Below are 16,712 nucleotides of genomic sequence, written 5' to 3' on the forward strand. Positions count from 1 at the left end.
GGAGATTCGGAGAGCCAGCCACCGGGGCTGGGGTCCCTTTTTCAGCAAAGCATGGCTCCACAGCCCAATATCAAGTGCCTATATAGGCTTCAGGCTGCCACTGCCATGTAACTGGGATAGCGCCGCTTCTGTCAAGGGACAACAATCAGGACCTGGTAAGATGTCACCAAGGTCCCTGTGGGCCTGGCTGCACCAGAGGTTTCCCTACTAGGGGTGCTAACAGTTATCCTGTTGCTGAGGTGACAGGGAGTCTTGCTTGGGGTGGCCTCTCTCTTGTTTCTCCTACTAACAGCCACCTTCTTATGATCACCCTCTCACTAGTCATATAATCTAATACCTCCATATTCCACATCCTACCTCATGAACATCTCAGCCAACCCTCTAGCCCCCCCCTTCCACCACCAGAAACTGTAAACCATGTCACAAACCTATTGACTATAAGGTAGAAGATAACCAAACTCATCATTTCTGATTATAGTGACAAAACAGAAGCTGATATATGGCTGCACGTTGGGCACACTGAGTGCTGTAATATTGATCTCTCCTTTAAAAGTGAGGTATTGGTAACCTATGGGGACACTATAAGACAACAGGGCAGAAGCTGTGATACCTCGGATCTACACTGCAGGGGAGGAAGATACATAGACATCATGAAAAAACAAGGGAGGAAAGTGTCCCCAACAAACCGAGATACCACAACAATAGACACCATAGATAGGTGAAATGTCAGAGAAGGAGTTCAGAACACACATAACTAAAGTGACCTGGGAGTTAAAGAATGACCTAAGGGAGCAGATACAGGCAAAAACAAAGAGATAAGAGAACAAAGAGATAAGAGAGCAAACACAGGCTGCAAGAGATTACTTGAAGAAAGAAAGATTACTGGGGGAAAAACAAACAAACAGAAATCCTTGAAATGAAAGAAACAATAAGCCAATTAAAAACTCAACAGATAGTATTACCAACAGACTAGACCACCTGGAAGACAGGACCTCAGACAATGAGGATAAAATATACAATCTTGAAAATAAAGTTGACCTCACAGTGAAGATGGTAAGAAACCACAAACAGAACATCCAAGAATTATGGGATACCATCAAAAGACCAGATTTAAATTCATTGGGATAGAGGAAGGCTCAGAGATTCAAACAAAAGGAATGCACAATCTCTTCAATGAAATATATCAGAAAATTTCCCAAGCATGAGGAATGAACTAGAAAATCAAATATAAGAGGCCTATGGGACACCAAGTGTACAAGATTACAACAGATCTACACCAAGTCACATGAAAATGCCCAGTATACAGATTAAGGATAGAATTTTAAAGGCCACAAGAGAGAAAAATCAGATTATTTATAAGGGAAGACCAGTTCGGATCTCAGCAGAATTTTCAACCCAGACCCTGAAATCCAGGAGATCCTGGAACAACATACACCAAGCTCTAAAAGATAATGAATGCCAACCAAGAATCTTACATCCAGCAAAATTAAGCTTCAAATTTGATGATGAAATAAAAACCTTCCATGATAAACAAAGGCTAAAAGAATTTACAGCAAGAAAGCCTGCAGTACAAAACATTTTTGGCTAGATATTCCACGAGGAGGAAATGAAAACAATGGAAATCTGCAAAGGGAAGAACTACAGTAAAGGAAAAGCCACCAAAGCAGAAACCAAGTCAAGCTAAATAACAAACAAAAATGACCGGTAATACAATTCGTGTCTCTCAACTCCTTTTGATAAATTTTTACACATAAAAATTTTAACTACAATGTCATCTGATTTTTCAGGTTTTTGTTTATTTTGTATTTTTTAATTTTCCACTTCTCTTCGAAAAGTTACCAAATATTTTCTTTTAAAAGTTTTAGCATTCTGTGCATATTTTAACATATAATTAATCTGGTGTGTGTATATATATTGCCTGTGATATGAGATGAGGTATATCTTACTTTCTTATAATTAAAAAACCATTATTCAAGAGTCAAGGATGAAAGAGATCAATCAGGGTAAAAATTGTTTAATAAGGTATTTATAAAGATAAGGGCAAGGTTGAGGGAAACCAACAAATTTTGTGAAGCACCTTTCCTTCTGTAGACTTGGAGAGGTAGGAGGTGAAAGAAGAGAGAGCCATTATGAAAACCTTGTAGAGGTGACCTAACTGAAGCATGAAGAAACCAACTTAACGGTCTAATAGTCTTATAGGGAAGAATAAATCGCCTCATTCCACTTTTGAATATTCTAAGTTCATCTCTTTGGTGTCCCTTTCTGAAGGAACTCAACAAGACACCACATAACAGGGGACTTATCATGCAGCCTATAGCATATGTCTCACCAAAAGTGAAAGATGGAGAAAAGAGGGAATATGGCAGCCACTGGTTACATGAGGCCACTGAGTATTTGAAATGTCTCATCTGAATTGAGGTGTGCTATGTGTTAAATAGACATTACATTCCAAAGAATTATTAGGACAAACAAAATGAACATGACATATCTAACAATTATTTTCTTTGCAAATTATATTGATAATCCATTGGGTTAATATATTTATTATTTATTTATTTAAATATATTTACATAAATATTAAATAATTTATTATTATTTATTTATTTAAAAGAAAGAAAGAAAGGAGAACAAGGTAACATATTCTGTATCTTGACTGTAGTGCTATATATCCATTATATATGTTGTCATTTTTTAATATTTGTGTTGTCGAAATTCATATAACTATAAAACTAAATAGGACAAATTGTACCAAATATAAATTATATCTCAACAAACATGACTATAAAAAGAAATCTACTTCATGAAGTGTTTTAACAGTATTGGGCACATACTAGCCACCTGATAAATAATGGTTATTACTATGATTGATTAAAACAACCAACATCAGGGGCTGGGTTTGTGTTCAGTGGTAGAGCAATTGTCTAGCACGTGCGAGGCCCTGGGTTTGAGCCTCAGCACCACATAAAAATAAATAAAACTCTAGATAGGGCAAAGGGGTGGGAGGGGAGACGGTGGAATGAGATGGACATTATTATCCAAAGTACATGTATGAAGACACAAATGGTGTGAATATACTTTGAATATACTTTGTATACAACCAGATATGAAAAATTATGCTCTATATGTGTAATATGAATTATAATGCATTCCTTTGTCATATAAAACAAATCAGAATTTTAAAAAAAAAAAAAGAAGAAATTCTTAAAGAAAACACTGTTTCTGTTTGGATGTAATGCTGAGATTTTTAAGTATCCTGGAACCTTTCTACTTTCTTTCAAGAATGCTTTCAGGGCTGGGGTTGTGGCTCAGTGGTAGAGCGCTTGCTTCACATGTGTGAGGCACTGGGTTCTATTCTCAGCACCACATATAAATAAATGAATAAAAAGTCCATCAACAACTAATAAAAAAATAAAAAAAGAATGGTTTCAGAGTTGCTAGATAAAAGGCAATAGAGTCATTATGTCCCCAAAACTTCACAACTTCAGCACCATCTCCTAAAGGTTCAGAAAGGACTGTGGTCACCTACGGCCACCCACACAAGCAGAACGGTCGAGCTGAAGAAGCCAAGCTTGCTGTCAAGTGGCCACTAAAGAGCAAAGCCCAGGGACCACTCTCCACTCACACCTGCAGAAAGACCCTTACCACGAGCACAGTAAAAATAAACCATGACAAACTAAATCTGTACTTCTGCCAAACTACTTTTTTACTTATTAAGGAAATGCATGATAAAACAAAATCTCTACTTGTCATCCCAAAAGAATTGAGGAATACAGAGCTCCCCCCCCCTCACAAAAGAAACATACACCCATGGGGAGTCTTCCAAAAGCACCAAGGACGCCTGAGCCAAGCACCTGCCCAGATTTCCCACAGAAATCAGTCTGCGTGCGTGTCAAAGACACCAGAGAAGCCATGCTGCTTTCAAAACACACGGTTGTGGGAAGCCATTTCTGACACGTGATTGGGTGGCTCCCGTTAAGGGCCTGAGGCGCTCTGGCTGTGTCGGAGCTTTCCTGACCCTTTCCTGATGAGAGAGCCCATCCGTGTGGGGGTGTGACTGACCACTGACCCCGGGGGCCCAATCACTGACCCTGACCTTGGAGTGCGGTCCCCCCTCAACCTTCATTGGATGAAATTCTCCCCTAAATCTCTTGTTCCCCAATAAAAGGCTACTCCCAGGCGTGTTCAATCTCTCTCTCTCCTGCTAGCCCTGAGTAATCCTTGCTGCCCTGCTGGGCGGTTAGAAGAAAAAACCAGAGAGGGGAGCCGTCTCAGACCTGACAATATAAATAAGGTAACTAAGTCTATGTGTTTTATTTCCATCTCATCTAGCTAACTTTATGCCTAAAACCTCATTAATAAAACCATTACACAGGCCACATGGTGGACACGGTTAATTCTAGTTCAGCAAGACACACACTGAAATTCTAGTTATTTCAAATAATCTGGCCCGTTCAAATATCTTGAACCAACTCTCTCAGGATAAGACCATTATATAGACCTGTCAGTCATTAAACAGGAAAAACATGGAGGAAAACTTTTTGATTAAGAAAAAAAACAGAAGAACGAAATGGCTAACTAGGGCACTAACAATAGGAGCTTGTAATTCAAACCCAAAGGTTTCAAGGCTGGGGACGTGGCTCCATGGTAGAACGCATGCCTAGTATGTGTGAGGCCCTGGGATCCCCAGCACAACAAAGCAGCCTCAAAATTTCAACTGAGGACAAGTTCAATGTTCTTTCCATTTTGAAATTATTAAACAAACAGAATGGACCACTGTCTGGCAGAAGGACCCTCTTAATAAGCTCACTGCCAGTTAAAACTGACCTAACCACCAGCACACAGTACTCTGAATCATGCTGAGGTAGGAGAAAAACCAATCATTTGCTAAGAGATACCCAGAGGAAGAAATTTATCTTAAAACATAAGAGGTTCAGGGTCAAGAAGGAAGTCTGAGGATTAAAAGACTTAAAAGCACACTAAAACTGCTTCCTCTGATATCCCTCCCAAATAAGGATCAGTGTTTTTCTTTTAGAGGACATAACTTGAAGGTCTGGTTGGAACTATCACGCAGCCCTCAGGACAAACCTGGCCCTTCTGGAGAGACCCAGGTGTCCTGGGCTGGAACTGACCACAGTTGGCTCCCTGACCACTATCTGTTCTCGGCATTGTCCAGCTTACTGATAAGAGTCTACTCACCCAGCTATCATCTGTGTGACCATTTATGTACTTGGTCAGAAGTAAACAAGCAGCTTTTTAAACACCACCTTCCGGATGTATGCGCAGCACATAGGTGTCCTGAAGCTCTCCTGAAGCTCTGCTCAAGCTGACTAACCACTACCACTCTCCAGGTCCAGTGGAGGCCAAACACAGCCTCGGAACCAAGCGCCTGGGACATGCCTCAACAACTCAGAGCACAGAGCAAGGCCTTCCCTTCAGCACCCACTTCCTCCTCATCCCATGAGTCTGTGTCCCAGGCATTTGGACCTCCTTGTGGTTTTAACTGGAATAAATGGAAAACCTGAAGTTCACAACCCTCTTCCCAAAGGCCAGAAGCAGCAACCAATAGACTCCAACATAAAATAGCATGCTGTGAATGGGTTCTACCACCAGCCTGGGATTCTGCTGAGGGACAGCCAAGTCCATCCATACCCCACACCCTCAGGACCAGATGAGGCAAGAAACAGGAACACAGCTAAGGCTTGTGGCCACAACCCAGCACCCACAGTAGGGCCTGGCAGATAAAAGCCATTCAGTAACTCTCTTTAGCAAGGACACAGTGGACTCCTACAAGGCCTGCACAGATGAGTGGCAGGAGCTGTCCCTTAGCAGGAGGCCAACAGTTTCTGTGGTTCAATGGACACAGTGACATTGTACTTATTTCATAAAAATGTGTACATGTTGACTCTTCCCCATAAATTACCATGTTCATTCGTATGCCAGGCCCATCTGGAATTTTTAAATTCTTTCTTTATGGAAAATAAATTTCATTTCAGTGTGTTTTGGTCAGTTTTCTTTGGGGGAACCAACCATCAAGTGACTCAGGAGACCAACTCTCTCTCACTCCTAGGACTCCACTGCAGCCAGCTATCTGCCGACACAGTCCAGGCAGAAGAGCTGTGCCTCACACCCACTCCCTGCCTTCCTCCTAGATAGCGAGCGAGCCCCACTGCTCTCAGGGCAAAGCTGCAGCAAGGACCATGGAAAGACCCACATACCCATGGAGCCCAGGAACTCATTCCTAGAGAGGCAAAGAGTAGAAACAGGCTAACTACATGCTAACTCCACACTACTTCTTTGTCATGACTCACTTCATTCTAAAATAATTATTTTCCTTCCTCCAGTGCCCTTTTCCTGGATATCCCATCTCCTCCTGTGCAACACCTAGTTCAGATCTTGGGCCTATGGGGTTCTCTTACTTACAAGAGAAGCAAGCCTTTTACTAGCCTATCATGTGCCAGGCCAGACATGAGTTGTTCACACGTGGGTATTTCACATGATCTTCACCCCACCTCCCCTTCTCACATGTAAAGAACTACAAGCACAAAGAACCTTAGTAAAGAGTTCAGGTTAGAAAACAGCGGAGCCCAAGAAGATCAGCACGAGGTTACCTGCCCTCCACAGACTCTGCAAGTGTCTACCCTTGGCTCTAGCCTGGGAAGAGGGAGGAAGGAGGATGGTCAGTACTGGTTACCTGGTGAGCACAGCGCCTTGGAGGTGGACCAGGGATGTCAACTTTGGTCCAAGTGTCCTTCTTGATGTTGTAGACATAGAGCTCATTATACAGAAGAGTCTGTGGGAAGGAAGAGGAACCTCAGTATCATGAATGACATGCGCCAAGAAAGTGACAGCATGTGGGGAGGACACTATGACAAATCCCCAGAAAGCTTGTCCCCTCCAACAACGGACTATAAACCAACACAGGCAGGTAGGGCGCTGGTCCTGAGATCTACAGGGACAACAGGACGGCCGCCCCACAGCTTTCTGTAGGTTAATTTGCTTGCCACTCTGAGTGAAAAGGCATTTGACACACCCAACCGACCACATATCACAGCTGAGCTAGCCTGCCATAAGCGTGCCCAGAATACTGACATCTGCCCGCAGCTGAGCAAACCATCTAAAGCACAGCCCATTTCATAATAGAGTACCGACATCTCATGTCACTGTTGAACACTGCTCTGAAAGTAGAAAACAGAAGGGCTGTTTTAGGTGCTCTTTCCCACAAAGTCAGAGGTCCTGCAGACAGAAGCCAAATGCTCACAGTTTACTGCTCTGAGGCACCAGTCGCCTTGGCTGATCAGCCAGACCCTCACTCTCCAAACCCAAGCCTAACTTTTTGGGGACAGATTGACTGATTTGGCGCACTGGGGATTGAATCCAGGGCTCTACCACTAAGCTTCATTCCCAATCCTTTTTATTTTTTATTTTGAGACAGGGTCTAAGTTGCTGACGCTGGCCTTGAACTTACAATCCTCCTGCCTCAGCTCCCCAGTCCCTGGGATTACAGGCATATGCCACTGCATCCAGCTCAAATCTAGTTTTTGAATGCATGAAAAGGCAGAGAAGGCTAAGAACTGACAGAACTCCTTGCAGGCCAGAGGAAAGTGAACACAGCTTTCTGCTTCATGCACAGGGCTTTCTAGACTACTCAAAAATAAAAGCCCCACAATTTATTAGCATTATTTTTCATTCGGAACCACCTTGAAGGCTGGAAATGTACAGCTCAGTGGAAGAGAGCTTGCCTGGTGTGCGCAGCCCCGTGGGATCCATTCCCAGCACCGGAAACCAAAGTTGAAGGGTAGGAACGTGAAAAGCCACCACAAGGAAGAGCAGTCCCGGCAACCACCAGAGAACCAAGCAGGCCCACCTCTGCAGGCAGTGCTGGGGACAAATACCCTGCAGAACTCTGCCTGCAGTCACTCAGTCCCCGACTGGCCCTGGTGACTGTCAAGGATGCACCAGGCCTGACACCCAGGAAGTAGGATGTAAGAGAGGATCGTGAAGGTGACGCTCATATCACTGCTTTCAGTTAACTATGCTTCAAATGACACCCAAGAAAAGTTGAGAGGAAAAGAAAAAAGGTATACTTTACTTTTTGGCCATTGAAATATTCACCTCCAAAAAGGATTAACTCATCTTTCTCAGGGTGAGCGGACAGGGAGGCATTTAACCTGCAATAGACATGAAGCAGAGATGAGCACACAACGCCATGCTAGGCCAGGCTCCTTTCCATGAGCATGCTTTACCAGAAACAGCAGGCCCTGGGGCCATCCTGAGGCCATCAGCCAGATACCAAGTTCATGCACCTGAAGAGCCCTGGTCTGGGCCACCTCACTCAGAACTGGCTGAAAACATGAGCAGGCAGGCAGAAGCTCAGACCTCTGACCACGCTGCCTCTGCCAGACCTGCCCTGTTGGGGGTCTAGCCCCTTAAATCATAATCGAAGCTGCTCCTAAAGCCCAGTATGTCCCAGGGGCCTTCTGCCAAGAAAATGTCAATAACTCTCTATTTCCTGCATACACAGGACAAAATAATAGCCATTGGGGAAGCTGCACACACATTCTGACTACTTCAGTAGAAAGCAGGACAAGAGGCCGTGGCTGTGGCAGAATGCCCTGCTCTCAGCATCCTTGACAGTGGAGTCCCCAGGTGGGTCCACACTACTCATTCCAGAAGCTGCTTCTCAAAGGGAAAGCCATTTCAAAGTCAAGCAACTGGGGAAATCTGAAACCTCTATTTTTCTCTTGGAGATTTATTATGCACAGAAAGATTTCACAGTCTGGGAAATTTCCCAGTAAGGAGACCAGCACTAAAACAGTGCAGCTGCAAGGGAACAGTCTGGCATCCCTCAGAAGCTAAATCCAGAGCTACGTCATGAATCGGCAGCCCCCCAGGTGGAAACTCCAGGGGACAGCTGCAGCCATGTCCACCACAGCACTGCTCACAAGCATCCACCAGCACAAGGTAGATAAGGCCAAGCCCCAATGCCAATATGGTGTGGTGCCAGCATCTGAACAGCCTCCACAGCCCAGGAGACGACGCGAGCAGGGCAGCAGGACAGGGAGCCATCTCGTACAGGGCAGGATGTGATACTCGGCCATGCAGATGGCTGCACAGCACTGTGAATGCGAGTTACGCCACAGAACTGAAGAAAAGGTTAAAACGGCAAACTGTGTCACACACACAACCACAATGACACGTTTTTAGAAAAGAACAATGCTTCCCACCCACCCCCAGTTTTGTTTTGTTTAGTTTTCTCTTTTAACATCTCTTAGTTTTCTGTGGCAAAGTATCTAACACAAGAATCTGTATGAGGCCCAAAGCAGAAAGTAGCAACAAGGCCCCACTGTACCCAGGCACCACCTAGGCACAGGCAGCAAGAGGCACAGACACCAGTGAGTGCAGCGTCCTTGGCCCTAGGCCACACCTGGGCCACACTCAGGGCCATGCTTCTTAGGAACCTGTAACTGTCAAGGGTTCCTAACGATACACAGCTGAGAGGAGGGAGGTCAGAAGTTATGAAGGCTACCAAACAAGGTCTTCATCTCACCATATGATCCAACACCAGCTCCCTCTGCCTGGCAGGCACGCCCAGCTGGCACAGGGACAGCCAGCACTTTATATACTTGGCATTTAATCTGACTTTTGGGACAAGCTTTTTCTTTAGAAAAAGTTCTAAAACATCATCAAAACTAATAATAATAACAACCCATGTTCCAAGTAGCTTTCCTCAGGAGCACCAGTACCCACAAAGAAGCCTTAAAAATATCCAATCTGCTTCAACCACTCAAATGAAAATGTCCATCTACCAAAGAAAACATACCAACTAAAGGAAAAATAAAACCCAGTCCCCAGCAGAATGAACTAAACAATAACAGGATGTGTGCCTGGGGCTGCTCCACCACCAGCACTCTGCTCAGGGGCTCACTGCACCCTGCCACCAGCCCAAGGGCCCAGGGATGCAGGCACAGAGCCAGTCCTGACTTTGCTGAGGCAAAGACCGCACAGCAGAGCCAACTTCCTGAAGGCTGGCCCAGGCTGACACGCCACCAGGCAGGACCTACAAGCTGCATCTCATTCTGAGGACTGAAGCAAACATTTCTCAAGTGAACAAAACAAGCCTAGGTTACATGTTTGGCAATTACACGTTTCCCTACTCTGAAGGCTGCATCATCTTCTCATGAGGATGCTGGGCCTCCCTAGGTTAGGAACTAAAGAGCTTGATGCACTCAATGTCCTGCCTCTGCTCTGTGAGTAACCAACAGAGAAGCATAGGGTCCCAGACAGAAGCAGAAAATAATCAGCACTCAGAAATTAGGAGGAAGCAGCCAGAGGGAAACCAATGCCTGCTCATTTCAGCCCACACCAACTCTATCCATGGGTGTCTGAAGTCCTGCAAGAGACCTGAGATTTCCTTCACCATTAATACACTTACTTAAAATGGCAATGTATATCTAATAAGCTTCATGTGAGAACTTAAAGGCAGCAGAACAAACACCTGTGATGTTTTAAAACACTTTTAAAAACCTTCAGAGCCAAACAATAGCTTGGGGGGGGTGATACTCACCCATGGGTGCCACCAACTATAGTGCCTTCAAACCCACTCTAAGAGGAGCAGCCGTGTTGAGCCATACCCCCAGGCCCCTACAGGACAGCAGAGCTCACAGCCTGTCCCCAGCTTTGCAGAGGCAAGTGACCCACAGCAAGTGCTCATGGGAAATGTTCAGAGTGTTCAATCATTCCTGAGAACATGTATCCATGTCAAGTCACTTTCCAACTTAGGGAAGAGAGGGAAACAGAACTAGAAGGCAGGGAAGCCTGCCCGCTTACCGTGGAGAGGGCGGGGAACACGGTGTCTCGGTGACCTGGGTCTTCCCGGCATCCAGTGTCTGGAAATGGGCTATCAGGGCTTCCAGGTCTTCCTAGGGCACACAAGCAGCCAACATGAGACTCTTTCTAGAACCTGCCATGGAGCCAAAAGCCTGGCCAGCTTTCCTCCAAGGTCACTTGGATCAGACTGGTCCAGTCACATCTATGAATCACAACCTGCTCTCCCTGGGTTTGAAATGCACAGGGCCGAACACATTCAGAAAACACAGGGCTGGGGACACAGCCCAGTGGTGGAGCACTTGCCCACCTTAACTTCAGCACCCAGGCCCAGGGTGCTCCCGCCTGCCCCCTGTTTGACAACAGTACCTGGTCTTTGTCTTGATCTTGTCTGTCCTGTTCACACCCCCACCTACCCCCATGATAAAATATGAGCTCCAACAGAGAAGCATTAGAGTCAGATTGGGACAGGGCCTGCATAGAGGCTCAGAGACCCCTACTGACAGCTGTGGCCGCAGACCTAAAGCTGAGGTACTGATGCACTGGCATAGCTGGGCAGCTCTGGAGGCCAGTCTTCCGCCCTGCCCAGCCCTCACTCCCTGTAGGCACCAAGTACACCCCACCCCCACAGCTGGTGCAAGGCCAGTCATCTGGAAAGCGGCCTGCAGTCTCCTCTCAAACGCACTCCCTCACCTTGTTCGCACTGAGACCTGGGATCTGACTCTTTCATTCCTCCCGCTCGTACACCTTGTTCCCACATTCTGCAGAGCTGGAAGTTCAGATGTCCTTCTAGCACTTAAGACACTTTCAGAGCAACCTCCCTCTTACCAACCCAACACTGGCCTCTGCACACAGCTCCATGGGCCTCAAAAGTTACCCAAACCCCTTTCCTCAGCACAGGTCAGATAAACAGCAACTTTTAAAAAGTCCACTAAGCACAAGGAGGACACAGGAAGCTGACAAAGGACAACGATCAATGACCTAGTTAACGAAGTGTGCCTTGTTCTCTGGATCACGTCAGCTCAGATTCTTTCTAAGGGACAGCCCAGGAAAGTGAGCACTGCCGAGGTCCACCCTGCCCAACACACTTTAGGGAGCGTCTTCAATCTCCAGCACCCAAGAAGGTCACACAGATCCCTTACAATCCAAGCCAATCTCACTCAACCTTCTTAACCTGCAGGCTTTCTCTGTTCAGGGAAAACACAATCTTTGAAAGCAGAAACAGTCTCAGGCCAGGAGTGTAGCTCAGAGGTATGCCCGGCCCAGAGCGCAAACTAGAGACAGTTCTTGAGGTCAAGGAATGCACAGAGATTTTTCCAAGTTATGGCCCTGAGGCTGCTCTGATGCAAGGGTCTGTCTTTCCTGCCACCTCCATCTGTCAACTGTCCACTCAGTCTCTCAGCTCTGTTCTCCCTGGAAGCTCCTTTCTGCACAGTCCCTGTTGTCTCCAAGGCTAGTCTTTTTTTTTTTTTTTTTTTAAGAGAGAGAGAGAGACGAGAGAGAGAGAGAGAGAGAGAGAGAGAGAGAGAGAGAGAGAATTTTTAATATTTATTTTTTTTAGTTCTCGGCGGACACAACATCTTTGTTGGTATGTGGTGCTGAGGATCGAACCTGGGCTTGAGCCACATCCCCAGCCCCTCCAAGGCTAGTCTTACTGAACCTCCACCTTTCTGAGCAGTGTCTTTAAAGCATTTCCACACAGTGCTGAGAATCAAAAAGGCAGCAAAACAACCTGAAAAGGGTAGGAAAATTTCAGAAATCTGCCTAAACCTCTTAGTCCTGAATGATCTATGGCTATAACATCTTTGCAACCCAGACACCTAGCACAATACCAAGCAGGAAGTTTACTGAATAAGGTAAAACAAAGGAAACAGATGTCACAGAAACCAAGGAAATCCAAAGTTTCAAGAAGTGGGTAGCTGATCACACCATTTAAGAGGAATCAAGTAACAGGAGGACCAAAGCCACCCTTCTGGGTTTGAGATGAGGTAAACTTTTTTTGCCAGGACTAATTATTAGAGAGATGCAGGCAGGTCAAAGTGTGACCAATTAAGAGTTCAATTAAGAGCTGGCTGACTAATGATGGTAAGACAGGAAGACGCTGTGCACTACTATTTGGGAGCCTGGCTATGGTGGAGACAGGGAGGGTGGTAACTAGAAGAGCACACAGGGAAGTACACACAGGGAGTGTAGGGAATTTTTGGCAGAGAGCCCAAATACTTGCAGGGTGGTCATTTTGATGCCCTTTTAAAAACTACTCCCATCTACAAACCACTCAACCTCAGCATTGTCAAGAGGCCATCTTCTAGGTCTGGCTGACTGCAGTACTGATGATATCACTGGATCTGCTTGGAGAATAGGCTACAGGCCCAATTTGGGGGTTAGAGCCCTTAAAGCTAAACCCAGCCTTTCACAAATGTCACATATGAAAGGACTTCTAAGTTGGGAAGGCCAGGCAGGGGTGTAACCAGCTGTCTTTACCTGATTAGACACCCTCTGGCACCTGGAGCCCAGTGGGAAGCTCCGTCTGTCTCTCTCCCATGCTTCATGTACAGGTCTCTCTACTGAGTGAGCCGTCACTAGAGTCCACCCCAGAGGAATGCCTGGCACTGGGGCTCTTCTACCTGAATCTGGCTTCTAGTTAATGAGATGCTTGCTCCTAATCTTTTTAGTAGGTTTTTTCCTAACAAAAGGACAGGACATTCTGGAACATAAAGATAGGAATGGGAGGCAGCTGGAGAGCCATTTTGCAAGTAAGAAGAAAAGTGAAGTGTCTCCACTGAGGTCCACCATCTATTCCTACCATGGAATATCCAGGCTTGAAGACGACCAGCAAGCTGAGGCAGGACAGAAGAGACAGCTCTAGGTGGACAAGTGACTTACTTTTCCTACCCGCCACAGTGAGCATGATCAATGCGGAGCTGCAGCAGCGCTCAGGCCCATCACTCCCCCAGATTCATCTTCCAGCAGTGCCCACAGAGGCCTTGAGCTGGGGTGCCACCCAGGTGCGCCCCATCTGGACGACCAGGGAACTCCCACTGCCTATGGCCTTTCTGGTGTCAGTAAGCACACTGAGTGGGCCCCAGGGGCTATCAATGACTTCCAAACTTCTGAGAGGGCTGTTTCTTAAGGTCACCTGGAGGGGACTGTAATAAGGCATGTAAAAGCTGGGGGTTTTGTTTCTTTTTCAGCCAATAACTTACCCCAGTTTGCTTCTGCCCTGTCTCTATTATTAAATACCTTCAAGGCCTCATTAACCAGAGTAGCTACAGGAGTTTGATGTCCCTGTTCTAATTTTTGCAATTTTCTCCTAATATCTGGGGCTGATTGAGAGATTGAAGCCATGACTATCAGGGTCTCTCTCTCTGCTGAGTCAGAGGGAGAGTGTATTTTCTGAAACCTTCTGTCAGCCTGTTTAAGAATGCAGCTAGGATGAGGGTTGTGGCTCAGTGGCAGAGTGCTTGCCTCACATGTGTGAGGCACTGGGTTCAATCCTCAGCACCAAAGTAAATAAAGTATTGTGTCCATCTACAACTAAAAAGGAAAAAAAAAAAAAAAAAGAATGCAACTGGACTCCGTCACAATTCACAGGTTTAACTGTGTATCGCTTCCTGCCCTCTGCAAAGCAGATGACAGAGTGCTCTGTCTACTCCCTATGGACAGCAAAGCTGTAACACCTAGGATGGCATCGCTGCCTGCCTTGCATACGCTGCCTGCCTTGCATACGCTGCCACCTGGGGGATGATACATACCCATCAGCCACGCCTATTCCTTAGCATCTAATTCTAGCCTCCCACCTGCAGGGCAACAATGAGCCAGGTCTACCATCACATCTCGCCAGGTAAGCCGAGATGAATTAGCTTTATGAATTCATCCCAGAATCTTTCCTCACATAATCCAAATCTGTTAGGAAAAGGACAGACTCGCCACTGAGACTTCCTTCTCCATTAGGTACTTCTCTCAGAGTATAAACCCCATTAGCTGGTCCTAATTTTGTCCAAGAATAAAGTCTCCCAGGAAAGGTCAGGGCTGGTTTCTCAGGGTGGAGTGGAGGGGCAGGAGGGGACTGGTGCCACTAAGGAGATGGCAATGGAAGGAAGGCATCAGAGGGGCAGAAAGGGCAGAGGACCCTGAATTCAGCCTTGATGGGAAAGGACCTGTGAGAGCAGGTCGTTGAGAGTTTGTTTATGACCAAGAGGTCCTAGTCCTGGTGGTGCCACCCAGTTTTGAAAAATAAATAGAATTCCTCTCCCTAGAGAAAGAAAAGGTGAGGAGTCTAGGGCTCTCAAACTCCCCTGCTTCCTACATGCTGGGGGACTCAAACCCCCCTGTGGGCCTGCCAACTACTTTGGGGGACCAGACCTGTGTTCTAGTTAGCAGCTGCCAGGGTGTTTAGCCCTGATAAGAGCCTCCTGTGTCAGGGATGCTGACTCCCAGTACCACAGAGGCCTCTGCACACCTGTGCCCTGATGTGAACAGGGACTGAAAAATAGAATAAGACACAAAGAGAGAAAAGAGAGAAAGCGGGAGAGTAGGGAAGTGAAGAAAACAGATGGAGAGCTATGCCTGCAAGATCAGGAGGGGAGGGGAAGCCCTGCCTGCAGGAAGAAACAAAGTGACTAGGGAAAACTGAGGGCAGATCTCCTGTCAAAGCAACTACTCTGGAAAAAAGACCTGGGCGGCCACACTGTCACAGTAATATTGCATTAGGGAGTTCCATGTTCCTCTCACAGTGTCCTACCAGATACCAAAATGATGCCCAGAGGTAGACACTGGGATCTTTTGGAATCCTTTTTTTTTTTTTTTTTTTTTTTTTTTAAGGTACGTGGTACTCAGGGTAGCTCTGACATTGAGGCGACATCCCTAGCTTTTCTATTTGTTCCTAAGTCAGTCTTACTAAGTTGCCCAGGCTGGCCTCAAACTCAGGATCCTCATGCCTTAGCCTCCTGAGCAGCTGGGATTATAGGTGTGCACCACCACACCTGGCTGGAACTGGGATCTGTTGATGTGATGACCAGAAGTCAATCTGAGTCAGGTGGGAAAGCACACAGGCGACTGGGGGCTGCAGGCAATTTGGGGGCTACCATTTAGGAGAGGAGACTGAGCTCCAACAAGATGACGTCAGGTTGGCTCTCTGAACAAGAGAGGTTTCACTGGTGATTTGCAAGGGTGGGAATGGTAATCGCACTCAACTCAGGTGTTTTTGCCCTGTGCTAAAGACATGAGAACACACACAGGGCACCCTGACATCAACAATGCAAAGCTGATACTGGCAGAGGGTGGCTCACACCAAGCCTCCTGGGCCTGCTGTCAGGCCAGGATCGAAGGCCCGCTGCACCTTTGCCCTCTCTCTGGTGGTCCCTGTCTCCATTTGAGACACTAAAACTATCATTATGATTCAGTCACAGCTTATTTGCCCACCTTTTCGGCAAAGAACAACTCAGATAACATCCTCCCCACCCTTTCTTTGACAAGTACTACTACCATGACCATTCTCAAGCCCGTCTTCCTGGGGAGAAGGAAGTTTTTCCACAAGAAGTTCTCAGATATGACTGAGAGCTAAGCATTCACTTTCCTGGATACAAATTAGAATCCAAAGGTGGCTCCACCAATCTATGCCCACCAGCAGGCCATGGAAGCACCCGTGGTTCTGCTCCTATGTGGCAGTTATCTGCAGCCATCCAAGGACCACCACGTCCCTGACAAAACATACTGTATTCTATACTCAAGACATTTTACTGAACAAATGGAAGTTTACAGAAGACCTGGAGGAAGAAGGGACTATTGGAAGATGAAGAAGGAATGGGCTGCAAAGAGGGCAATGGGTGGGATAGGGAGTAGCCCTGGTGTGCAGCTGGCACTGTGCCCCACAGACCAAGGCCACCCAT

The 16,712-nt window shown here is 46.3% G+C and overlaps 1 protein-coding gene across 6 annotated transcripts in view; it reads right to left on the reverse strand.

Annotated features, from left to right (window-relative positions):
* The window catches only part of KLHDC4 (kelch domain containing 4), a 41,559-nt gene that overhangs the window by 22,900 nt on the left and 1,947 nt on the right, over positions 1 to 16,712 (reverse strand). The window contains exons 2-4 of one of the 6 annotated variants that reach the window (XM_081273146.1): positions 10,828 to 10,919; positions 8,090 to 8,168; positions 6,692 to 6,790 (exon numbers count right to left, since the gene is read on the reverse strand). The exons of 1 other annotated variant lie outside the window; for it this stretch is intronic. In XM_081273146.1, coding sequence (XP_081129272.1) covers positions 6,692 to 6,790; positions 8,090 to 8,168; positions 10,828 to 10,919 — 270 coding nt within the window. Of the gene's footprint in view, positions 1 to 6,691; positions 6,791 to 8,089; positions 8,169 to 10,819; positions 10,920 to 16,712 lie in introns of those variants that run through there. 4 more of the 6 variants (XM_081273143.1, XM_081273147.1, XM_081273148.1 and 1 more) reach the window with 4 other exon arrangements.

This window comes from Spermophilus citellus, assembly GCF_964194105.1.
Source record: "Spermophilus citellus genome assembly, chromosome: 18".
In the NCBI taxonomy this organism is placed as follows: domain Eukaryota; kingdom Metazoa; phylum Chordata; class Mammalia; order Rodentia; family Sciuridae; genus Spermophilus; species Spermophilus citellus.